Source organism: Monodon monoceros, unplaced genomic scaffold (assembly GCF_005190385.1).
Source record: "Monodon monoceros isolate NGI ecotype Baffin Bay Population unplaced genomic scaffold, NGI_Narwhal_1 Super_Scaffold_12, whole genome shotgun sequence".
Classification (NCBI taxonomy): Eukaryota; Metazoa; Chordata; class Mammalia; order Artiodactyla; family Monodontidae; genus Monodon; species Monodon monoceros.
Window position 1 is genome coordinate 94,612,175 of NW_021703768.1, and position 27,374 is coordinate 94,639,548.

General features: G+C 40.9%; 1 protein-coding gene across 4 annotated transcripts in view; it reads right to left on the minus strand.

Annotated features, from left to right (window-relative positions):
- Window positions 1-27,091, minus strand: part of TRIM36 (tripartite motif containing 36) — a 52,329-nt gene extending 25,238 nt beyond the window's left edge. Inside the window, exons 1-6 of one of the 4 annotated variants that reach the window (XM_029217700.1) lie at window positions 26,783-27,091; window positions 15,103-15,337; window positions 8,606-8,626; window positions 7,493-7,818; window positions 5,801-5,947; window positions 1,518-1,613 (exon numbers count right to left, since the gene is read on the minus strand). In XM_029217700.1, coding sequence (XP_029073533.1) covers window positions 1,518-1,613; window positions 5,801-5,947; window positions 7,493-7,818; window positions 8,606-8,626; window positions 15,103-15,337; window positions 26,783-26,845 — 888 coding nt within the window. In that variant the 5' untranslated portion in view covers window positions 26,846-27,091. Of the gene's footprint in view, window positions 1-1,517; window positions 1,614-5,800; window positions 5,948-7,492; window positions 7,819-8,605; window positions 8,627-15,102; window positions 15,338-17,429; window positions 17,692-26,782 lie in introns of those variants that run through there. The other 3 variants (XM_029217699.1, XM_029217701.1, XM_029217702.1) reach the window with 3 other exon arrangements.
- Window positions 27,092-27,374: the final 283 nt, after the last annotated feature.

Consider the following 27,374-nt stretch of genomic DNA (forward strand, 5'->3'; position numbering starts at 1 on the left):
TCATGGAAGCAACCTAAATGCCCATTGACTGATAAATGTATAAAGAAGATGTGGTATATATATACAGTGGAATATTACTCAGCCATGAAAAGGAACGAAATTGGGTCATTTGTAGAGACGTGGATGAATCTAGAGACTGTCATACAGAGTGAAGTAAGTCAGAAAAACAAATATCGCATATTAACGCATATATGTTGAACCTAGAAAAATGGTACAGATGAACCAGTTTGCAGGGCAGAAATTGAGACACAGATGTAGAGAACAAACGTATGGACACCAAGAGGGGAAAGCAGCTGTGGGTGGCGGTGGTGTTGTGATGAATTGGGAGATTGGGGTTGACATGTATACACTGATGTGTATAAAATGGATGACTAATAAGAACCTGCTCTATAAAAAAATAAATATAATAAAATTCAAAAAAAAATTTACTGGTAATATGGTGCTAATTCACATAATTTTTCAATGATTTTTACCCATTTTTGAAAAAAATTTGTAAGAAATGACAGTCTCATACTAGCCAGAATATTTTTATATTTAATTACAAAACATGAAGTGGTCAAGGGTAATGGCTCTTCAGTTTATTTCAAATAGAGAAAAGAAATAGGGATCAAAATCAGTGAAGACTATTAGGAATTTTAAAATAACCCAGTCCTATCTTCTCTTACTGTATTTTTAAAGTGCTATCAGTTTTTAAAATTTTTTATTGAAGTATAATATGCAAAGAGGAAAATGTACATATAAGTGTAAGGATCAGTGAGGCTTTGCAACCACACCCATGTAACCAGCATCCAGACTGAACAATATTACCAGTATCCCAGAAGCCACCCTTAGAACTTTTCCAGGCACTAATCCTCTCTCTCTTCAGTAACTCCTATCCTGAACAACACAGTCTTGTTTCACCTGTCTTGGAATCACTCAGCATGTACTCCTTTGTATTTGGCATCTTCCTTTCAATATTAGTGCCAGACTTATCTACATTGTTGCACATAGTTGTAGATATTCATCTTTCACTGCTATTTATATTCCACTGTTCATGAACATTTGAGTACTTTCCGTTTTGTGGCTATCACAAATAATGCAGCTAAGAACATCTTAATACGTGTTTTTTGGTGAACATATGTGACAGGAATATATTTCGGAGTATCTGGAAACTTAAATAAACCTGGTCTTATTGACATATAGTATATTTTTCAAATGCAATCTGTTAGTTTTATAAACAGATAATCATAAAAGCTATCATTTTCCTTATATTGCTACTTTGGAGAACTCATTAACTGCCACATAAAGAATTAGTCATTCTTTCCTCTGTGTTCCAATATCATTTAATCACAGCCTCTATCAGCACTGATCACATAGCATTATATTTTACATTTGTTTTCTTAGTTCCAGAAAAGCAGGAGTGAGATCTAACACAACTTTGTACTCCCAGCTCAAATAATACCCTCTGGATTTTATGAATGAATAAATGAATGTCTAAATGAATAAGTGAAAAATATGCAAATCAGCTTATCACTTACCTCCGTTTCTTTCATTAACAAGTTCAGTTCAGAAATCTGACTCTTCACCTGGCTCTCCTTGCCAATAAGGTAATCAATATCTTTTGAAAGCTTTTCCTATTGGAATATATTAGAAACAGAAATAGAAGTGTAACAAAGGCCTTCCAGAATTTCTTTTAACACAGTATCCTCTTCTCTAGCCTATGATGAACAGACAGTAAAATCAACAATGGTGATTATCATTATTAACCCAGGGTAAACAGTCACTGGCATTGAGCACACAGGCCTAAAGATACATGAGGGATTAGAAGCAGTTAGAAAAAAGAACAAGGTAGTGATGGTCAGATTAGTAAAAACTCCTGAATACACAAATAGTATATTTTTGTTGTCTCATCATCACTCCCAGAAAGCTTCCTCCCAAGGCTTCTAAGTAGATGGAAGGGCAGCAATCCAAATAGTGTTGTCTTCCGCCAGATTTTATAATTCACTCTCACACACACACACCCCACACACAACAGGAAAAACAACAAAGACCCTTCCAAAATAATCTTCAGAGTCCATCCCAGCCTAGATGTTCACTAAACAATTACACAATACACAATAATGAAAACACAGATTTATAAAAATAGGTAACTTCAAGAGCTTATTGAATAGTTTGTTCATAAAGTAGTCATTTTGAAACTGGTATAGTTTACCATAGAAATAATGTCATAGATTTTGGTGAGATCACTAGTGTAGCCCAGAAAACATTAATATACCTGAAATACATTTAAAAACAAACAATAATACCCTGACGCACCACGGGGTACAAAGCAGTAAGAGACAATGTATCCTAAGACTAAGTGAGAATAAGAACATCCAGAAAACACCTCCCATGCTGTAGCCCTGACAGGAGGATCTGAACATTTCTTGCTCACAACTGGACTAAGGGTTGAAAAGAGTTAGGAAGAAGAGGGGCAAAGCTCCTAGGAATTGAAGAAGTGAGTCTCCTTCTTATATCATCGTCCTCTTTTTTTACTTAGACCATGTTACAGGGTAAGAGAACGTATGCAGAAATCAAAGTGACAGGTCTCCAGCATGGCCCATCTTTAACTCTTTGGGACACCCAGCGATCAGACCCAGTGAGTTTCCTTGATGGCTCACTGGAGGGACAGAGGAAAGACCTGTTAGGCAGAGGAACAAGATTTCTGAGAGCTCAAGGCAGGATGGGACCAAGAAGGAAATCATAGGATGTTAAGGATAGGAAGAGACATTAAAATCCTGCATTTTAATCCAGCATTTTACAGATAAGGAAACCAAAGCTCCCTGAGTACAAATATCACATAGTCAATAGCTGAACTAGAAAACTCCTCACCACACAGTAACCATGATGTCACAGGCTGAGAGGTGCTTCCTCAGCACCAAGCTGCAAGGAGGATGATAGTTCCTCCAATACCACCACTGTCAGGCCCATGTTAGGACCAGACCTACGGCGTATGAGGGCTGGCACTCTTTTTAGCTATGGTAGCAAAGAAAGGAATTTGGCCATTTAAACTGAAGTAGGGCTTAGTTCTGAAACAGCTTAAGTTAACAGTGCTAAATAGGCTAGAGAAGAATAGAGGACAGAATTCAGAAACACCATCCAAGGTCTAAGTGGTTCCAGTGAGCTGTGATGCTTAGACCAAGTCTCTGGCCAACCACAGCCTTTATCTGAGATGGCTCCAGTCTTCTCAGTCCCCTTAAACTTAGGCAGTCTGTGTTAAGACTAGATCTGTCTTAACCAAGAATCAGTGGCCCATTTATTCATAATCCTCAAAAAAGTATATGCACCAGACACTGATACTAGGCGTTTTATCCAAGAAGTTCATCTAACGTGAGAAGCAGGTTTAAATCCTTTAGTGTTATTAGGACCCCAGTTCTCTAGGAACTGATCAGAGGCTAAATTCTCAAGGACCCCAAAGTTGCTCAAAGCTTCCTCTAGAGCAGTGGTTCTCAAATGCTGGTGTGCATCAGTCTCCTGAGAGTCCATAAAGAACACAGAGGCCCAAGGTCATTAAAGTAGTACAGGCCTGGCTTCCATAGTTTTACCAAGTGTTCCAGGTGATTCTAACACCCAGCAGAGTTTGAGCTCTCTTCCTGCAACACTCAAGTGAGTAAAAATGAAAATGATATTATAAACCTACCTATGTCACCTACATCATGAAGGCCTTCAGCTTAAAATCTAAAACAAGTAAAAAGGAAGATCTAGGGAGATCTGTTTACTACTTTCAGCAAAACTGAATAATTTTACTCTTACTAAAAAGTGAATAAATGGAAAAATCCATTATGGAGTCTCAGTTTTAAAAGTGTGAAACATAAATGGGAGAAATTAACAACCAGGCAAAGGATAACTTAAGTGTATGCTATTGTCAAATATTGATTCCAAGTAACAGAAAAAAAAATTTTGGACAACTTATATAATATCCAACCAATAAGAAACAAACGAAAAAGGTGTCAAAGTTAAAATTAGCAAACAGTGTTATTGCCGCTGTGAGGCACAACAGAGAAACAAAGACTGGATTTACTCACCCGCTTGAAACAACTAAAAAATCCTAACAGAATAAATGAAACAGCTCTCAAGACACTGGACATCAAGAAACAAAAAACAGTGTCCCTGAGGGATGGGAAACAAGATGAGCCTATGATTGCTCTCAGCTTATTGTCAGGAGAAGGCTTCCCAGGCCTGGTGCAGAGAACTCAAATGGGGCCCAGGATCTCCCGTGAGATGAGGTGATGAAGCTGGGAGTCTGGGGAGGCCAGAGTTTATAAAACATAACACCTAAGAACAGGTGGCCATAAAGAGAAAGAACTCCAGAGATTTACCAAGCAGCCCCCTTGCTTATTCATATGAGCTTTGACCAATTTTTATGTGTGAGGAAATTGCCACAGGCCAGGGCAAGTATCACCCCAAAGAATTAGAAGGAACAATTTCAGAGCTCACACATGCCGGAAATAGTGTCTGTTCCCCACCAGCCAGACTAAAAAAAAAAAAAAAAAAAAAAAACCCTCAAAATTCATAGGGCATTGCGAAGAGTAAACAAATGGCTTTACTTCAATAATCACATAAAATTAGTCCTAGAACAAAATGTTGCTCTGTCCTAACAAAGCTTAACAGCAAGACCAAAAAGGAACAAATTGTTCCCAAGTAACTTCATCACACAACAGAAGAAAACTCAAGAATATCTTTAGGAATATAAAAATATCCAGTGCCCAACAAGGTGAGCTTTACAATACCTGGCAGCCAATCAAAAGTTGCCAGGCTTGCAAAGGAGGAGGGGAATACAACTCATAATGATAAGAAAAATCAGTCAAAATTGACCTAGTAGTGACACAGATAACAGAATTAGTAAATGAGGATGGACAATAAAACAACAATACTGTAACCCATGTGTTCAATGTAGAGGGAGGACTGAGCATGTCAGACATACAAAACACAAAATATGAAACTGTATGTATAGATGCAAAATAGATACAGGTCAAAAAATGCATACACATATTGTTAAAGGAATCAAAAATTTAAATGGGTAGTAGATTTATAAATGAATTGATTCCCTTTTAAAAAGGAAAAAAGAATGAAACAAAAAAAGCACTATACCACTGCCTACTTGGCTGTAGATTATCAAATTTAAAAGTTTTAAAAGGGCCATGTGGGCTTTGCTGGTGGCGCAGTGGTTGAGAGTCCGCCTGCTGATTCAGGGGACACGGGTTAGTGCCCCGATCCGGGAAGATCCCACATGCCGCAGAGCGGCTGGGCCTGTGAGCCATGGCCGCTGAGCCTGCGCATCCAGGGTCTGTGCTCCGCAACGGGAGAGGCCACAACAGTGAGAGCCCCGCGTACCGAAAAAAAAAAAAAAGGCCGTGTATAAGGTTAACAGACAGTAAATAACTCAGTTTTAGCTGGAACCCACCAGAATAAACAAAAATGCTTATACTAATTCTATTGGCAGCAATAAGAATCAAGTGTCTTAAAACAGCTACTACCCTTCAAAGTGTGTCACTCCCGTAACCACACTCAATGTTGTGGCATTGGGCTCATGTAGGGATGGATCATAATGAAGTGTCCTTCATCCCTCTCTTTCCTCAGAACTAGATATCAGTAGGACAAAGAGCTGCCTGGTCAGAAATACTAACAACCTAATATTAATAGATCATTAAGTAACACTTTAGATTATTAACTCATTTCAGTAAAACAGACCACACAATATGCACAGTATGATTTTATACAGAAAAAGTTAAAGGTCTAAAGTTATAAAGGATCAAAATTTAGTTCTAAAAATAAGTTCTACCTTTAAGGTTTTGTAGGCACTGCTCATAGTGGTTACACGGTGGTTGGAATGATTACCACCCAACTTACAGAGATGACAAACTGGCCTCTTACATAATTCACAGTACATGTTTATTCTCTCCGTTTCATGTTCTGGGCACATTAAAATCTATTGAATAAAGAATAAAAGTGGGATTAAGGGTCTTCATAGGTTACATGGCACTCAAAAGATTTCAAGTAATTGGATAAAGTCCCAAAACACAAAGATTTGCTTTATGAAATCACTAAATAAAGCCATTTAAAGTAATGGAAGTGTAAAAAGAAATAAAAGCATTTGGTACATTATATGAGAATTCTCTACATTAGAATTACTCTTTTTCAATTTGAGGGTTCAAACGGTCAATTAATTATGTGTTATTTCCTCTAAACCTGGTGATAAGAAGGTAAAAATTTACTTCCTGTAAGACTTAAGTGAAATGCTTAAACAAGCTAGAAAGGTCCTCTGATCATAATGACTAGTAAATTCTTAATGATCATGATCAATATTTTTTAAGGTATCATAACAAATAACTTATGAGGACCCATAGCCTCATTATCCTCACAAGAAATCTGTTACTAAGAGAGTCTTGGAACACTTTATAAGCTTCCAGATGTTTGCTTTTACATATTGATTGCACACACACTGACCAAATTTAGAACTGTGTTCTCCTGATTTAAGTTTCTACCTTTTTGTTTACTCTGTAAACTATCATCATAGTTACGCTGAATTTTTACATAATGTAGCTGTTTTCATTTGGAAAAGAAGGAGGATTCTTTTAAACTAGTGTGTTAATGGAAATCAAAAAGCTGCCCATTATTCCAAAAGATTAGATTTTAAGCAACTACAACTGGTCTGATAACTTAGAGAAAAATTTTTTTAATTCCATTATAAAAAGTCCTAATACCAATGTGTAGCTCCAGGAGAAAAACTGGAAAAGATTTCAAATTTCTAAGCATGCCCAGGTTCCTACATTCTCAAAGCCATTACATTTAAAATAGAATATAAAGTCAGGCTTTCTGCAAGGAATGCAAGAACTCAAAGTTATAAGGCAAATATTCTATAGGATGAGACACCTTTTTAGAATTTGACTATAGTGAATTACACTAGTCACTATTTTGTTTCATCTATAACTTCATTCATTCATAAAGTTTTTCTGTACGTTACTATAGAAATTACCCAGAATATTTAAGAAATGCAAATTCCACTTTAAATACTATATAACCATTATATCATAAGCTTCAAACTATTAGGCTGTAGTTACTCTTATTTATTCATAATACAGTTTTAGGTAACTAAAAATGTCAGAATGTTTCCCAATCACATCTTTTAGACAATTATGGATTTATCATATTAAAGCACAAAAGCTTTTTAACTTTAACCATTTCAATCTTAGACAGTATATCTGACATCACCTTTCCTCTCTTACTCAGTTATCATTACAAACATTCATATATTGCATTGTATCACACTGTATTGTAATAGAGTGAACCATAATATTGCCTTCTAAGCTCTGGGGATGTTTAGCAACATACTAAATAACTCCAACTACTAGGCCTTAATTTCTTGTTCCAGCTTTGAAAGTTATTTCCCTTCTTACCGTCAGGTTCTAGACTTGTTACAATTTATCTTATCATATTAAGTTTAATACTCTAACTTAATAGAAACTTCACTTACCTTGGGTCTAAAATTCGTAGTTGGGCCCACATACTCATGCTGCGCTTTTACAGTACCCCAAGGATGATAAATTTTGAAGCATTCATTGCAGTAGCTTGCACTGCAGTCCATGCAACTTTTTGTGGATTCTTGAGGTGGTGGTTTACAAAGGTCACACATAATGGCTGTGGCTGCCCTGGCTGCCTGACGATATCTTTCAACAATAGTTTCCAAAGTGAAATTTCGAAACAGACCGTTGATTCCCCGTTCTCCAAGATCCACATCATGCTCACAGCCAGGACACGGAAAAGTAGTTGTCCTAGGGGTCAACGAATTGCGCTTCCAGCCTGTGTAATTAGTTAAGTCCTTGTTTAGTTACATCAGTAGGAAAATGGATAGAATGAAAACTAAGGAGTCATGTTTTGGAAAGATACATAACTACAAATATATTGCAAAAACATAATTCTCAAAGTGGCTCCATATAAATCAATTTATGTACTGAAAATGCTTTTTTTAAAATGCTTTTTCCTTGGCATACAAAAGATAAGCCCAAGTTATTAAACAGTGATCAAATCAAAAAGGAATGAAATTATTCTGTAATAAATCCCATATAAAAACCATATTAAATCAAACAGATATGTGGACAAAACATATAATACAATACTACACAGGGTCAAGATCTTTTGAAATTATACAATTAACATTTATAGTTAATTTCATATATCATTCCCAAAGGAATTTGGCTTGCATTTAAATGAACACAGCCTTGGCTCATTGATAGGAACTGAGTTTATACATAAAAGAGCAAGAGTCCTTAACCCAGCCAGGGTTCATGGATTGACTCCAGGAAGATTCAAATAGTTTGGTAAACTATTTGAAATTATATGCAAAATTTCGCATGTATGTATCCATACATATTTTCTGGTTAAACAACCCATAGCTTTTATCAGATTCTCAAAAGAATATGTGACCACAAAACTGTTAAGAACCACCGCAAGAGAGGGTATCCCACTGTAGTATTGTTTTATCTAGAAAATTCAGTAGGCAAAATCATTAGTTAATTGAGTGCAATCTATAAAAGAGTAAAAAGCTCATTCATAGATCTAGAATCTAGTGACTTTAAGAGGAACCAACCATTTAATATCTTCTTATGACCTGAAAAAAAGAATCATTAAGATTATTTAATTCAGTAAGCCAGAAGATACACCAAAAAAATTACAGATAACTTTACAATGTATAAATAATACAATGAATGACCTTAAACATCACACTCTTCTTCAGTATTATCCTGATTTTAACAAATCAAGAAACCAAGGCACGACAGCCCTTACCCACAGGTTCGCAAGAATCTGGGGTAGTCTGTTTAACACAGGTGTATGCCTATCATGTTCCCTCCTCTTCTGTATAAATTTGAGTATGTAGCCTTGGTTGCCCGCAAAATAACTTCCTAAATATAAACACAAAGTTTTTAACCTACAGCCTTCTTTCATACTACTATGTATCCAGTACCAAAAGTGAATGGCTAAACTTAGTATACGACATTTAGAAAAGGTCTTTAAACAGCTATATTAATATTGCCTTGGCAACATTACTATCATCACTGAAGACTGTCTTAAAAGATATCTGGCATATCACTACATAAATCACTACAGGTAAAATTTAGTGATCAGCCCACGATATTATTCATTTGAAGTGACTTTACACCATGCAAAATGGCATTAGGCCCCCAAAGCTACTTATGCAACAAACATGCAGCTGCACTATTTTAAATTTTCAAAATATTTAAAGATATTTTTAACCTTCACATTTTAAAACATATCCAAAAAAGCATACAAAAAAATCTGCCCCATAAAAATTTGAAAATCCTACATAAAATATACTCTTGTAATAATTCTAAAAACATGCAATACAGTACAAGATATTTCACACCACAGCAGGCACATAATAAAATAAGCAGCAGAGCTACTTTTAAAACACATGCCAATGAAAATTTTGTTTAGTGAAAAAACAAGCCAAATAATTCTGGAAGTGATATATATAGTACAGTGGTCAAGTTTAAACAAATGGAAATTCATATTTAATTGCATGCTTCCACACATGAACTAGGTGATATAAATTAAAATGGATAACTAATCTCAACAATGTTTTTAAAAAAATGAATTATTGGTTTTATGAATAGAAGATTGTGATCAATTAAGTAATGGGGAAAAACAAAAGTAAATTATGCCAGTAAAATCACGCTTTAACACATACACTGGTGACACCCAGACTTTGGCCTCATGTTCAGAAATTTTAGAAAAAAAGTTTTATCCCTTTTCTGTAAACCTCTTTTGTTTTTATAATAATAAAAAAAACAAGGTGTAAAGCATCACACTGAACTTATATCAGACAAAATATTAAATCAATATATCTGCTAAAGAACTTTTATTTCATCTGTCTTAACTTCTACCATTGTTTTCATAAAAACAATCAATAGAATATATATTCAGGGCAATAAAGAAAACAGGACAGATCTAAGGATATTCTGGGAAGTGAGCCTGATGGAAAACGATCAAGATGGTAGAACTAAGAATAAAACATAACGGAATCAATATTTCTCTATAACTCTGCTAATATAGTAAACATTAGCCAAATGTGGCCATTTAAATTTAATTAAAATTTAATTTAAAATTCATTTCCTTAGTTGTAGTACCCATATTTAAAATTCTCAAGAGCCACATACGGCTAGTGGCTACCATCTTGTATGGTGCAGGGTCAAACATTTCTATAATTATAGAAAGGTCTATGGGACAGTACTGCCCAGTAGCATGATATAATCGGGAAAAAAAGTAATGATGTCTTAGAAAGGTAAAGAAGCAATATAGGCCAAGCAATGCAATTTTCTATGTCAAACTCCATTTGCGGGGTCAATAATATTTGCTAATTATCTGAACACTGCCACCTCACAGAATCAATTCTTTCCCCCATACCTTTAACTTCAACGACAGATTAAACTAGTTAAGCAGAAACCACGACACAATTATAAAATGAAGACGCAATAAAAATTTCAAACTCGTTTATAGCAAATCCCCCCCAAAAAGTCAGCTTTCCATCATATGTTTTACCGTTTAAATGATCAAAGAGAATAATAAAGTATTTCAAAACAAAGAGAGTCAATTCATAACAGGTTCCAAACCTGTGCCAGCTGCATCTTCTCCCATATCCTGGCTGCAAACAACTTCTCCACTGTTAACACCTGGACACGTTAAGTAGACTACTTCTCCTCATGCTGGACACTCACGTTGGGCTTCCTGGTGTTGTGCATTGGGCTGATGCCTTATGCTTCCACCTTAATGCTTCCACATTCTGACCATCTGATGCCTATGAGTTACATTTACCCTTTGAGTATTAGCATTTTCAAACTGCAAAAACTTTTTCTCGACTACCCTCTGAAGCAAAAGTAGGTAACAAGGTAATTTTTTAAGCAAACTGCTCCTATCTTTCCTCCTAATTATTAACTTTCAACACTTAAAATTCTCAGGGACTCACTAAAGCCTGTAAGAGAATGGATTACACGTGGCTTCTAGAAGTGGCTGTAAGATTTTAAAATCGAGGCATGTAGAAGCAGGTGAGGAAACCAGAAAAGGGATACATTTCAGGTGTTTATTTTCTCCACTAAAATTTAAGGTATCACCAGCATTCCTGAAAAAAAGTAGCCAATTTTACTTTAAAGGTCAACTGGAGTAAAAAAAAAAAAATTATTTTAATAAAATGGGTTGGCCCACCTTTCACACAAAAGCAATGTACGTTATTTACCCACAAGTGAGACCTGAGTGTTAAAACTCTGAACCCAAATACCTTAAAATAAAAACAAAAAATACACCATATGTACAAACAAGCAAAGATTATGGTATTAACTACAAAAATTATCAATACCTTTAAGCAAATTTTTAAATACAGAAGAAAGTACTGGCTTATTTAACCTCCCGAAAGGTAATATGGCTGTCAACGTAAGCTTTGTTCCACTAAGTAAATGTAAAGCATTTTTAAGGTAACATTAAAAAAAACACGGGGGTGTCATTTTCTTTAAAAATATCCCATAATGGATATGTGTGTGTGTGTGTGTCTGTGTGTGTGTGTGTGTATACATGGCAAAATGCAAGCACTAATAATCAGAGCTCCATTTAAAAACATCAGAAATTGCTTGGAATTTTAGTCCTGTTGACCTTTAAGTCATGTCAGCCAAATTTGTTCACTTTCTACATGATTTTGAAGACTTGACCACTGATATTTATTTAAAAACAAACTTTATCTATATAAAGTTATTTAATTTAAATCTAACACTATACTGCCTGCGGCCACACAAGCAATAAAGCATTTTCTACCTCTCCACCCCAAAGATCTCCGTTGTGATGCTGTGAACAACGAACAGAAAGCTGGATTTAGAATTTAATTTCAAAGAGAAGATTCACAACATGTTAACAAAAGATAAAGCAGTAACTGTGTCCTACACATAATACAATTACTGAATTAACAGTAAAAAAAAAAAATGTTTTTCCTGGTACGCATGGTATTTATATAAAGCCACCAATGTAAAACAGTCATCAAGCTTATCCTATCACAGTTCAGAATTAATCTCTGTTGGTGCATCACTTAAGAGACCTATACTTTATCCTATAGATTTGTATTTTTAAACAATCACACTTCTGAAAACTGTTGAATATATAAAGTAAAAATCAAGCATCTCTTTTCTGGTTTTTTTAAGTGATCTAAATCAACACAGTAAATAAACATTACTACCAATGGTTGTATCTTAATGACAACAGGTAATACAGAATGGGAGAAAAGCTTGCATATATATGACCAAAAATGAACACTTATATAGCTCTTTTATTTTTACACAATTTAACATGCTAGTGTTATACACACAAATCTTACTCTCCTTTCAAGGCATCCTTTTATTTTAAAATCTGTCAAATGACCCATGCAATGCTATTTGAAAGGAATATGTGTGAAAGTGTAAGCCACATACGTCATTTTACATTTTCCAGTAGCCACAAAAAAGTAAAAATAAACAAGTGAAATTAATTTTAGTAATACATATTTAACCCAATATATCCAAAAACTCTCATTTCAAAATGTAATATAAAATTATTAGAGGTATGTTATATTCATTTTTTCACTCTAAGAGGTACAAGTGCATATCTCAATTCAGACTAATGTGTTTCAAGCACTCAACAGCCATATGTGGCTAGTGTACTGGACAGATCTGGAATTTTTGCTGTGAATATACCCAGAGTACTACTACTCTTCCACAAGGCAGCCATCATATTCTGCAGTCATCCCTTCACCAAATATTCTTATTTCCTATAATTGATCTCCACAGAGAAGCTTTCCAACTTGCCCCCCATGAGGACATAATACAGCTTAACAGGGTTCTTCCTAAAGAAGAGGGAGGAACATCTCGGTACATCTATTTTTGATCTCTTGTTCTGGAAAAATGCCATCATCGATAAATATAAGCCATCATGGCATGCTCTGTACAAATCTTATAGCAAACGTTTGTCATTCAACATCCACTCAACACATATTTATTAAACATCTACCAACTACTGTGCTAGGTAAGTTCCTGAAAACAGAAACAGTTAACTATTTTTCATCTATATTTCATTCATACTTTATATCGATCACATAAAAACCAAATCTTAAGATTCAAAGCCTATATAAAACACAGAATTTCATGAAATACACATGTGAGCTCAATCTAATGATCAGTAGAAATACTAGTATTTAACTACAATTTTATTTAATGGTCTGTGCTGAATATTAATATACAAAAAGTGAATCTTCTTGGTCAATCAAGCCAGGGTCCCTAATTATCCAATGAGGATCTAGCAACAGAATATGAATTTTTATCTGGTAGAATGATTTCAAGCTATCGCTGTCTTTCCTCCCCTCCTCAGTATGCCAGTTTCCTAACAGGGACGAAAACATAAAAGTGATGACTTCACGAAGAGCATAACCCTCTCCAACCTCATACATCCTGCACTCCCATCGTTACCTAATGCTCCCTTTTTTGTATATAAATATAATTTTTATGTGTGTAAAATATCCTCCAAGGAATTGGTGATTACCATTTTTAAAAAATTCATGTTTTTAAAATACCATAATACCACTCTTAGAACAAATCTCCTCTTATACACTCTCTGATGGAGCACATAGACACAAATATTGCCCAAGGAGACTCCATATCACAGCATGGACCAAAAAAGATGGCATTCTCTAAAATGCAAATGAGGAGAAAAAGATTCTTTTCTGATTTTAAAAAAAGGGTTTTTTTTACAATATTAAAAAGTTACTCCTATACTAAAGAGGGAGAAATGGACAGAGTGGACAAAAGGATTAAACTGAAAACCTCAAAGCCCAAACTGGGCAGAGCTGAAGCCCTGAAGTCTGGTGCTCACGGCCGCTCGAGGACTCTCCTCCATAGGAAGGAAGTGCTGAACATGATGCTGTGGTATTTCTACCCAAACCTCTGCCTCCCCTTGACCCTTACTGCCGATTTTGGCCCTCAACTTCCCAGTGGCCCTGTTCCCAATGATTTTAAATTAATTTTGATCTACATTAATCCTGCAATAGATGTTCAGAAGAAAGAAACACCATCCCAATAGGAAAAAATTTAAACACCGGCTATATAATAATGGTATAGGACTTCCCTGGCGCCGCAGTAGTTAAGAATCCGCCTGCCAATGCAGGGGACACAGGTTCAAGCCCTGGTCTGGGAAGATCTCACATGCCACAGAAGCAACTAAGCCCATGCACCACAACTACTGAGCTTGCGCACCATAACTACTGAAGTCCGTGCGCCTAGAGCCCAAGCTCCACAATGAGAAGCCACCGCAATGAGAAGCTCATGCACTGCAATGAAGAGTAGCCCCCGCTCACCGCAACTAGAGAAAGCCCACACGCAGCAATGAAGACCCGACGCAGCCAAAAATAAATAGATTTATTTTTAAAAATAAATTTATTTTTAAAAATAAATTTATTTTTAAAAATAAATAAATAATGGTATAGTACATGTGCTATACATCTAATTAGATCTACTTCTACACACTACTACAGAATTCCACTACTGTTTAGCTGATGTTCAAAATCCTTATTTTAAAATTTGGATTAAAAAATGGCTGAAGAATAAAATGGAATAAAATGATGCCAAATAACATTCCTCTAAAAAGTCTTCTAGAACTGGGCATTATGTAGTCTCATCCCTTAATTCTGCATATTTATTTACCTATTACCACACATAGATGGTTCCCTAGTAAGTACTTCAGTGGTCCATTATTTCATTCCTCATATAAAGGACTTCACAGGGTCAGAACACCCCCTAAAATACAGACACAGTTAATAATGGGTTCAATACAAAATTCATGTTCAATATCCAATATCCATTTTAAATGCATACCAAAAGACAATAAAAGTTCATTTTGACGTTTTAAAAGTTCATTTTGAAAGAGAAAGGGATTCTTTTCTAACTATAGTTTTAATTTATTCACCTGGAATGATTAACCCCCAAAATAACGAAAATAATTTCCCTTCCACAATTATCACTGAACATATAACCAAACTCCACCACCCCAGGTTCTACCACATACCTGGTCTGCTAATTCTGTCAATTTTATCCATGCTAGGGGAGGGAAGCCGAAGTCGAGGACTGCTCTGATTGGAGTTGTCTGATCCCACGTCATTGAATGAATCATCAAGCATCAGTAAGAGTTCTTTTACACATTTATGACAGATACTATGTTGACAAGGGAGAATCAACGGGTGGGTAAACAGTTCCTTGCATGCCGGGCAAATGAGCTCTCTTTCGATATTCTTAATGGTAACCTTAAGTTGAGAAAAAGAAATCAGAATCAAAGGCTTTTAGTGTGTAAATACATTAACATGCTTATACCTCTTGTATAAGTACATGTGTTAACCTTTCAAAAAAGAATTAAACAGATTTTTTTAAAGTGTGAAGTTTCGTTTTGGCTATGAAAGTCTATACCATTAATTATGTCCCCCTCATCATCCATTGCCTAGAGGTGAAGGGGCATGAAATGGTTAAAGAAAAAAAAAAAGAGAAAGCCTGAAGTATGAGAAAAATTAGCATAAAGTATTAGGGGACCATAATATTTCATCAACAATTATTAAGTTATTAAATCATTATTAATTAACTGATTTAGGACTTCATTGAAATCCTGAAAGTAGATTACTTCAATAAAAATTAAGTATATAGCACTAAGAATAGGATTATTCCTATTTAGCACATTAGCTCTGTAACTGGCAAGTAACAAGAGCTGGTAAAAACTGGGTTAGCCATTATGTTCATGGAACTCTACTTGAAATCTATTTACAAGCTGAATTATCTGCAACTTTCTACATTAAATGTGACCATTTTCCACATGCTGCAACTGTAACGTAGGTAAGAGTTTCTCAGGCTGCATATCAAAGCAGTTATCTTAAAAGCACTTTATGACTACTAAAAGGGTATAGGGGATTAGAAGGAACCATTAGAGATGCTCTCTCGATACTACAGGCTTGCAATATTTTCAGTGAGAAACATTTAGACTCATCACAACTAAAAACGTCTAATGACCTCATACCAGTTTTCCCATTCTTTGCCTGTGTAGTTTTTCCCCACGGATCCCAAACTTCAGGTGCTATGAATCTATATTTAGCCTATCTGCAATTTTAATGATGGTAGAATTTTAAAGTACTCATAACCCTGTACAGTCATTTCAACTACTGGAAACACAGAGAAAATTAAAACTGAATTAATTCACTTGTTTTAGTTAAATAAAAATGCATGTGAGTATTCCCCTTAAAATGACACCAAGTGCTTTAATAATCCCTGACAACAGCACTTCAGCCAACTGGCTTTATCACTGTCAATGGGTCTTGTGATGCAGCGTTTCTTGATGCATCACACAATGTTTAAAAAAAGCCCACATCACATCATAGTTTTAGTAAATTTGGAGGATATCCACACCTCACAATTCACATCAAACAATACAGAATATTCACATCCTCTCTCATTTCGTAAAGAATTTGACATCTGATTCAAAAGGAAATTATTGTCCTGAATGTTCAGAACAGGCTCTCACGCCCCATTTTATGAGAGGTGTACTTCCCACTGAAAGATCTAAAATCATTTCCACTTTTCTTGTACACAGAGCAGTGCATAAGCTTGCTAATCACGATGGATATAAAGCAATTCTTATGCAAAAGAAAAATTTAGTGCTCATTTTACACTCACTGAGAGGAAACAACCTGATTAAGAGAAATGTGATGTGCTGGCTCCCCCAATTAAGCTATTTCAAAATAAATGAGGTTCGACGGGAAACTAGCAAGTTGGAAAGAATTGCATATCCGACCCCTTGAAACAAAAACACTTGTACCCCGACAGCTGCTGCAGTAAGCCCGCCTCCCGCGAGCAGGCAAAGGCGGGGAGGAGCCACTGCTCGCGGCGACTGCGGGCCAGGCCCGCGAGGGTCCGAGGGGGACTCGAGAGCCGGCGCCACCGCGCTCCCAGACAAAGGAAGGCGGGACACGCGCGGGACACGCGCCCCGGGCCGCGACGGGCACCCGACTCCCTAAAGCGAATTAATTCTACAATCTGAATACCATTAAATAGCCCCGCCCAAACTCCCCGAGGTTCTCAGGTGAGCCATCACCGCACAGGAGTGGCACACTCTTCCGGGCCCCGGTGACCCCGAGTCCGACTGTCCCACTGAGGGGCAGAAAGGGGGCGCCCCGGGTTGCGAAACCCTGCCCGGGGCGGGAAAGGCGAAGAGGAAGCGGGGCCATCACACGCCCGCCCTCACTCCTCCGGGGTGACAGGGTCCCTCACGGCTCAGGGCAGAGGGGAAAGAGAGACCCAGGGGACCCGGCGCGCCGCCACCGAGGCGTTAGGCGGCCGTCCCTCTCCCCCACTCACCAGCGAGTTTGAACCATCCCCCTCCATGGTAGCCTTTTGCCAGGTGTCATCAAAGGCAGGATCCAAACAGGCAGACGGGCGGCCCCTGGCTGGGTCTGGTGAGCGGGTCCCTGTGGCGGCCTTGGAGCCTCGGTTCGGAGCCGGAGGGCGAGCTGGTCAGCCGGACCCGACCAGCGGACCGACGCGGCGAGGAAGAAGCCAGGGCGGGCGAAAGCAAAGACGCGGAGAGACAAGCTTTGCTCTCTACGGTAGCTCCGTGAATCCCGCCCCGCAGCCGGCTGCAGCGGCGGATCCTGCGGCCTGCAGCTGGGCGGGCAGCCACGCGGAGACCAGGGCCAGGGGTCCGTGGAGGGCGGGGCCAGGGCGGGGCGGCGCCGTCGCCCGGGCAACAGCGCCCACCGCACAAAGGAGGAGGGGCCGCGGGCGGGGGGATGGAAGGCCCAGCGGCGGAGCAGTGGGCGGGGGTGTGGCAGTCGGCGGGGTTCCAGCTCGCTCAGCCACCGCAGCTGCCCCTTCCCCGCCCCTCCTCACTGCCGCCCGGGCCGCCACCTTCGCCCCCTGCCGGGTAGGAAGCCTCGGAGGGTCGGAAGTGAGGGCGGGGAAGGGGCGGTGGAGGCCGAGGGCCGAGCCGGGGCGGGGCCGCGGTGGAGCGGGCCGCGGTGGAGCGGTCCGGCGGTGCTGCCCCGGACTACTGCCCTGGCCACTGCTCCGCGCCGACCCTCTGCTCTTCATTTGTCTTTCCGTGCGCTTTGCTAAAGCGCGGACTAAGCATTCAGAGACAAGCTCCATTTCCTGACTCTAGCCAGGGCGGCAGGGAGAGGGCTGGCCCAGGCCGCCTTCCCGTGCCGTCGCACCCGGCACACAGAGTCGCGCGCGGGGGAGGCGACCAGGGCGAGACCCGGCTCACCCCGCCCCAACCGGGGCCGGGGGTTTCCCCTAGAGGGTCCCTGTCCCCGCCCCGCTCTCCTCCTTCTCTTCCGGCCCGATTCGTAGCGTGGACTTCACATTCCCTGACTGGTCACCAACCACTCGTTTTCTGCTTCTGCTTTTACACACCAGGGCGCCGCGCTGCCACGCACGGCACGTTCTTGCCAAGTGGCGCGGGGACAAGCCGCAGCGTAGGGGTCCCTCTCCCGGGTACTGGCCGGGAATTAGAGGCGGCAGCTCCCTGCCCCGCCTAGTGTGTGCGTCCCGCCGCCGCCGCCGCCGCCGCCGCCGCCGCCGCGCGGTTCCCACTCCCGGGCACGGAGGGTGTGGGGAAATCGGGACAGCTGGTTGGTCTTTAACGGCTCCGGCACCCACGCACCCAGGCGGTGGGCGCCCGCCCTGTGTTCAGGCACCGTTTTTCCAGGTCGGAGACTAGCCGCATAAAGTTCACCTGCTGCGGTTCAAGCGCGTTTCTTCCAGTTTTCAAGGCAAACCGAAAACACATTAACGTGGGGTTGTTGGAAACCGTATTGTTAGATCACGCCACCGCCCTCCCAGCTGGCTAAATAATTCCATCTCATGTATAGACTGAGAAAACAGGAGCTCTAAGCAGCTGGACGAAGGGACCACAGAGCTGTAGCGCGGCATCCCGTTTAGGTTTTGACACGCTTCCCACTTTTATTTCCCATTTGGGACAAGTCTCTGTCTGTGGCAAGTTCCGCCGTCTTCCCACAGCACTGTCAGCAGTAATAGCCTCTTCTCCAGCCGACAATTAAATAACGCTGTGGCAGTGCAGAATTAAGAACAGCAAGGGACCGTAGCAATTGTCTTTAATGGAATACCCTCAATTTACAGATGAGGTGCAGAGAGGATGAACACCTTGCCAAGTAATGACTGGACTATTCTGATCCAGATTAATGCCCGCTGCGTGGCCGAACATGCTGAAGTTGAGGCTGCTTCCTCCCCACAGGTTCTGAAGCATCCTAATCAGAAGGGAACTGAGGAAGATACCAAAATGCGTGTGTAATTTAGTTACCTATATGATGTCCTACACCATGTTCCCATGTAGATTTTAAAAGTCTCGACCATTAAAAAGCATTATAAGTCGGTTTCTGTCTTTAATTCTGGTCTTTGGGCTCAACAATACCCCTTTTGGCTGTAATCTCACATCAGCACACTTGAATAGTGCTTTGGTCCAAAACTAACGAAAGTACAGAGTAAAAGAGATTAGAAGGTTTCATTAACATGAACTAAAGAAAAAACTGTATAGACAATACTTGGCTGAAAATAAATTTGAAAGCCCTTCCATTATGCAAATCAAATGACAATGAGTTATTTTCCACCTGATTCTCAAAGTTCAAAAAATATGTTAATACACTTGGTAAGAATGTGGGAAACTAGACACTTTCAAACTTTTTTGTAACAGTGTAGATTGGTCCAGCTTATTTGAAGGGAAATTTTGTAAAACCTATCAAAAAATTTCAGTGTTTCTCCTTTTAAGCAATTCCACTTCTAATAACTTTCCCACTGAAAGACTTGCATTGTGCACAAAAACATGTACAAAGATCTCAGGGGGACTTCATACAAATTAAATATCAACTATCCATAATGTACATCCATGCCATGAAAAGGAATTCTAAGATAGTGTAAAACAAATATAAAAACATATGGATTCTGTATGTTGCCACTTTGAAAAAAAAAAAAAAGGTGAAACAGGCAGGCATATTGCTTACATAGGCAAATAAGTAAATAAAAGTAAGTCCGAAATGGAGCACAAAAATTGGTAACAGTGTTGTGGAGAAGTAAGGAGATGGAGTCAGGTGCGGAAGACACTTTCCACCCACAATGTATTGTATTATTTGCACTTTATAATATGTGTATGTTTTACTTCTAGAAACTTTTTAATGTAAATTAATCCATAAACTTTTAAATCCATATTTATTTAAACTATTTAACCCATATACTTTTAAAAGCAAAACGGGGGAGGGGGAATATTGGTAAGAAGATAGCAAATATGAAAACCAGCAGTCTAAATGACCACTCTCCCATTTGCCTAGTCATTTCTCCCCCCTTGGCTGCCATGCTTTGGGGCATCTCATCACTTTCTTTCAACATCCATCCATCTCAGCCTCCCAGTTATCAAAGATACCAAGAGCCTTCCCAGTTCCTCAACTTAAAATCCTGTATGGTTTGGGTTTTTCGGTTTTTTTTTATAATTCTTCTCTTTCCTTTCCCCATACCTCTCTCTGACAGCCTTCAAATCCTCTTACAACAACTCAAAATGAATCTAGTGTAGTATGGAGGGCCTAGAATTACCATGCTTCTTCTCTGTAGACATTTGAAGGCGTTTATGTAGGACTGACATGAAAGATGTGTTTTGTTTTGTTTTTTAAATCCTTATTCTCCCAGTTTGTACTGCATACACCATCCCTTGGTGCCTGCCCCTCCCCAGTTTGGAGTATCCTAGCACTTTCTTTTCCAGTAGTTTCTTTTAAAACATGGGTCAAAATTCAACACAAGGAAGCCTATTCCACATCTATCACCCCCTCCAGTCTACAGACCTTCAATACTCCTGCCTATATTATGATATCTTGTGCTTGGTGGCGTTGTGTAATTGCTCTTCTATCACAAGGGTGTGAGCTGTCTCAAGTCTATCTGCTTCATGAAGTCCAAAAGGTCAATTTCTCCTCCTTCACCTGCCATCAACCACCACTCCCAAAACACACACACACATACACTATTCAGGTCTGGTAAAACAGACATTCAATAAATGTTCATTACCTCACACTTAAAATATAAACCCGATACCCTTTAGTTTCTACACTATTCACTAAACTGACTTGCTCTCTTTCCACACTGACTCCTAATACCCCAACAAGAGCTTAAATTCCTGGCCAAGTCAGGTCCTAATGACCCTGGTGCATATTTGAGTCAGTGCTGTGAGGCTCTTAATCTGTTTGGTCAGAGGTCAAACAGCCAGGGTACCGTTCTGTTAGTATATCCTGAACAAGAACAAGCAACAAGGTCTCATGGCCAGCATACTTCTAAACCTTGCCCCCTGGTGGAAACAACCTGGGTTTTCAATTAAGAGAGCCCCTGGACTTAGGGGAAGTAAAGAAGGTGGCAATGAAGTCAATTAATGAAGTCAATCACAGGGTTTCACAGTGGACTGCCACATGCACTGTCTAAGCTGCTGGGTATCGGGAGGTTACAGGTGAAGGCACAACAAATGACATTTACCAATTATTGACCCAAGCATCTGACAAGCCAAGCTTACCTGTCATAAAGTGTTTCTGTGGGAACAACCTCAGGGGAGAGGAGTCCAGCAAGCCAGGAAGTTCGGATTTCCCTTGCCGAGCCAACTCGAGCTCATCTTTCAAGGTGCAAATCTAGAGCCTCCATCCTCATTAGTCTAGTTCTCATTGATCAGCTCCCTTTACTCTGAGTTCCTCCAGCACTTAGGGTCTTACCGCTCAGTTTAACACGATTAGGACGCTCTCATTTCGTACACTCATGTTTGATGTTTTGTAAGCCTTATCTTCCCATCCATTTCAAGCTTTTGTTTGTTTAAGAGAAAATCCAGGAGGCATTTATCTGCTAACTGATAGCACCAGACCAGCGATTTGAGAGTTGATGAGAGGTACAGTGCTGCTCTGGCAGACACTTCCCCATTAAAGGCAGGAGTGTATTGGCTGCATAACTGGTGGGCAAAGGGGTCCCTTAGCCAACTTGGGGTGTGAACAATATCGATAATATTCAGAGGTTGTTAGCAGGTCCCCTTTGACCACATCTTATTATTCCTACACTTAGGGAGGCTAGGTTTAGCAAATAAAAACACAGGACACCCTGTTAAATTTGAATTTCAGATACATAATGAACTTTCTTAGTATATGTCCCAAATATTGAATGGGATATACTTACATTAAAAAATCTGTTGTTTAACTGAAATTCAAATTTAACTCTACATCCTGTATTTTATCTGGCATCTCTACCTCCCATTGTTAATGATCATAGTTTGCATATAAGGGGTCTCAAGACCCAACCCTGTTGTCAAAGTAGCTAGATGTAATAGCTTTACTTACTAAAGGCCTACTATGTGCCAATAACAGTATTAGGAACTTTGCACAGAATATTCATTTAATCCTTGCAATAACCCTGTGAAATAGGTATAATTCCCTTCAGAGGGGACATGGTAACAGTCACAAGTCCTCTCCACCTCTATTCGGAGATTAAGTAATACCCTCAAGGTCACATGGCTAGATACCAAGAGCCAAGATTCAAACCTGGGTGTCACTCTAGCATCCCTACTCAGGCCCACAGGAGTGTCTAACATGCAATTTCAATTTAATAGAAAATATGATTTAAACATTCTTTGACAAAGCAGTTTCAGAGACAGTTTTTTCCCCCCAAATTATCTTTCGAGTAATGTAGTAAAAACATCAGAGGAAAATTCTGATATTTATAAAATTAGCTATGTTCAAGTTATCCTGCTATCATCTAAATCTCTTCACCTTTCCTCCTCCCCACAGCACACACACTTTACCCAATCCCAAGATATAAAAAAATATTTTAAAGGATACTTTGCAGTGTGCACAACCTTAGCATTATCAGCCAGTTTAGATTCAGTTGTGTGAGCAACTATCTATTGAGCCTTCTGAAACAGATCATTTGGTGGTATGTTTGTTTTGGTCTCAGGAGATGTTTAAGACTTTACATTAGTCGAGATGTGAGGATTTTCTAAACGTAATTCTTTCAGAGTATAAGCATCTTCTTGAAAACAAATTTTGTGTTTATAAAAGTTCTTGAATCTTTTGTGCCTCAAAGATATTCAAAGTTAAAAGTAATAATTCACCAAGTAATGGAATCATCACCTGTTTCTCGATTAAAATTAAATGTAAGCTTTCCAAAGCCTCTTTATTTTGCTCAAACTATTGTATTCCTTGGATGTACCTGAACAGTAATTATTGAACTGTGGGAAACAAGAAGTGCTTTCTGGCTGTGAATACATAAATATAAGTATGTTTAAATGCTAAATAAAGAAGCATACTGAATTTAAATTCTTCTATGTTCCTTGTCATCAAATCTTCATTATATGATTCTAGAAAAGTGTGTGATAGTGTGAAGAAAAGAAGTGTATGAAGATGATAAAAAATTAATAAGGTAAATCTTTCTAGAGACCAAAACAGTTTGAAAATACTGCTTTGTGTAATCCTAGATATTGACCACAGAGTTGGAAAGCTCTCTTTTAGCCCAGAGAGATGAGTTACAAAAGAAAAACCAAAACAAAACAAAAAAACAAAACCTCAGAAAGCAGCTTCCAGAAATGGTACAAATTTCTGTATTTCTGTGATAGTGACATATAAGCAAGTCCATTTACATTGATTTTTAAACCTCTTGAGAATTATCATAGGCATTAACCATACCCATAGGGTATTGTTTGATGAACAGAAAGACTACAATGGTAGAGATCACTGTGTACTTTAAATATTAAAGTACTCATCACAATAGAGTAAAACTAGATGATCAACTTTGTCATGTGGGTTTTATGTTACTCTAAGATGAAAGGCTCACCTCCCACATTCAAGAACACAACAGTAAGCTAATTTAATTTGAAATAGACACACAGCAAACTGCTGCCCCTGGGAGATGCAGTGGATTGGAGGTGGGAGTGAAGTTCCACCTTTTACTTGTAAAATTTTCTGTAAAGTTTGAATATTTTGCAATGAGCATGTATTAAACGTTGTAAAATTTTAAAGCCATCAGAGACAAGTGAAAGAAATTAGGATGATGGTCAACCCACTGGTCTCAACTTTGAAGGAAGGGAAGGAAAGGGCAGGGGGTTAGGAAGACAAGAGCCTCTGCTCTTTTTTTTTTTTTATTTTAACTCCATGAACTTGGCGTAATTAGATCAGTTTCACATTATTTTTCACCTTACCAACTTGAGCTACAAAGTGGAACCTAACTTCTCAGAGGAAAATAAAGCAAGTTAAAGGTCTGCTAGTCCTTGGCTAATACTCAGCGAGGTATTCGGTGTTCAAATCCTGTATAATCACATATATAAGCAGGGTTTTAAATAGAGTTAGGGGGCGGAGCTGTGAGGAAAGTGGGCAGAGAATAAGCTTGAGCTGTAATGGTTAGGAGGCTACTCCTGACCCCTCACGCCCCACCCCGCCAAATAAAAGGCAGAGGGAGGAACTGTCCTAAGATCTCACTGTGAGAAGCTACTTCCCAACTCCAGAGATTTCACAGGGATACCTGCCTCTCTAACTTTGGAAGTCAGCTGACCTCCGGCTCCTGCTTTTGCTGCAGGCCCATTACTGAAACCTAGTGAAGAGGGTCCGCCTACTGGAGAGCGAGGCAGAGAAATTCAGTGGATGAAGCCAGAAGGTTATTTGGGTTCTGTTTTTTCATTACAGTGAGCATATTGTGAAACACAATGCTAATTCTGAGAGGTTTGTTTTTGTTCACCTGACTTTATTATAAGAAGTTTTAAGGGTTCACTAATGGTTCTGCCCTACTCGCCCATTTAGTATTCATGAGAAGTTCACCTGCCTGCTTCATAATCACCTGGGATGTCAACTTGCAGATCCCTGGTCCCACCTCAAAACTATTCTCTCCGTATATCAAGTGTTGCCTGCTATTGAAGGAAAGTATTATTAACCAACTAATACAATTCTGGCTTACTCTGAAGAATGTCTGAGCACCACGGGCCTAAACTCACCTCTCCATCATCCAATTCCGATCCCATCAAGAGTGGTACATTTATTTTACAATCAACAAAAGGCATCCTCTTTCCTTCTCCCCGCCCCCCGCCCCCCGCCCCCCGAGTTCCTAGGCAACCAGGGTCCTGCTGTGTGCTTTAGAGGGCCAGTTTCTGGCCCTCTTGCGGCAAGCCTTCTCGCTCAGGGCCAGCACCTCCTTCTGGACTTCTTTCCCCAGGGTCGGTCCTCCAGAGGGTAGAGAGGGCTGTAGTACGCATCCCAGACGGGGGGGGGGAGGGGCAGGGTGCTGGTGGCCAAGGGGAAGCTGTTTGGGGCGACAAGGAGCTTGGAGATGCTGGCCAGGATGTCCCTATGCATGTGCAGGAGGCTCCCAGAGTTGTAGGATGGAGCCCCAGGATTCGAAGAAAAGTAGAACCAGGGTCCTCCATTTGTACTTCTGGTCCGGGCTGTAAATGATAGGGTTGGCCCGAAGCACAGCCTCTACCTTCGAAATGTTAGTAAGTATTCTGTTTCGGAAGAGTGTGTTCCGTGTTTGAAGAACAGGAGAGAGAATTCAGGGAGGCTCACAGTTCGCCCGGGACGCTTTCGTCTGGGAGGGCGTTAACCGGCTCCCCAGCCCCGGGAGCCGCGGGACTGTCTGGCCTGAAGCATCCACGGAGTTGGGGTTAGTGAGGTATGAGACTGATGTTTCAGGTGCTCGCACCAGAGCTGCAGATCATCCTTATCCTTTCTGATGACCGTGTGCAGGGCCACAACCTTTTCTCGAAACTCCAGGTGCAGAAGACAAACGCAGACGCCGTTTCTCGCCTTCTAGCCACAGGCGAATCCCGGCAGGCAGCGCACCGCGCAGCCTTCGCATTTCCCGACACTTCCCGCCTGTAAACCAATTAGGTGCCTCTCCAGGCACTTTCTCTGAGGCAGCGCGGAGGCCCGCCTCCCCGCAAGGCTTTCAGCTTAGGCGCGGCGCCACCCGGCCCGGCCGAGGGCGCGGTCACCACGCGTCACCGACAGCGCAAGCCTGGGTTTCTAAAGGGCTCCGGGACAGGTGCCTGGCTGAAATCCGGTGCCTTAGCATCTCCTCCTCCCCACCAAAGGAAGGATGTTTGAAATGTTCCCGACCTGGGACAACGGCCAAGGACCTGGAAGGAGTGCTGATAACGCCAAGGCTTGGCGAACGGGGGTTCTTTTCCTATTTATCCGCCATAAGGTCGGACTGCTTGCTGAACCCGATCCCACCCTCCACGCCTATCCACCGTCTGGTCCGGCCCTCCCTCTGCGCTCCGCGCCTGGACGGGCGACGTCAACCACTCGATGTCACCACGCTTAGGAGCCCTGGGTGCGTCAAGGAGAGCCCCCTGGCCAATGCCCGACCCTCCTCCCCATCTTCGCAGGCTGAGATCTTGACCCTCGCCGTCCCGAGAGCCCCCGCGGTCGCCCAGCTGGCCAAGTGCCTTTTGGCTCATTTCAGAAATGCCGCGCAATTAAAAAAAAAAAAAAAGAAAGCGTCTACTTTGCATTCTGCAGCTGCTGGGGCGCCCTGGCTGAGAGCGCTGACCTGGGACTCCAGCCCCGCCCTCCCCGGCGGTTTCAAGGGCCCGGGACGCCTACAGCCACAAGCCGAGCAGTGCCTGGAGTGGGGGCCACAGGCTGAGTAGTGCCTGGAGTGGGGGCCCAGTCCGCGGCTCCGCGCGCCCCGGCACTTACCTTGCCTCTGGCTAGCAATTCCATGATGTAGCCAAATTCACTTATGTCCCCCGACTCAGACATGGTTACGACCCTTCGCAAACTCGGGAGGAACGAGGCAGGTGCATCGAATATGTTCTTTTTCTCTCTCTTGCTCTGTTTTTAGTCTGAGTTTTGCCAAGCGCCCCGCCTGTGTGCTGTTAACGAGGAAAAATGAGAAAGCGGGGGGAAAAAGCAAAAAGCGGGGTTGGGTGGGATGAAGGCCATAGAGGGCTCCTGGGCAGCCACGTCTGGCGTTCTTAGCTCCGGGCAGGGCGACGTAACGCAACAAACGAGGGCGGCGGCGGCGGTGGCGACCGTGAAATCCTCACCGGGCGGAGCAGGGCGCGGAGGCCCCGCCTCCTCGGGGATCGCGGCCCGCGCCTCCTGCCAGGGGTCGGAAGGCTGCGGAGACAAACACCTACACAAAAGCTTGTCTGCTCCCGGCGTGGCGCCGCCCCAGCCCGGACACCCACTGGATAGTTAAAGCCGTCCTTTATGCGATGGCTGAGACGGCGGCTGTCTGGAGCTCTCAACGCAAGGACCAGGAAAAATCCTCACCCCACTGTCTGGA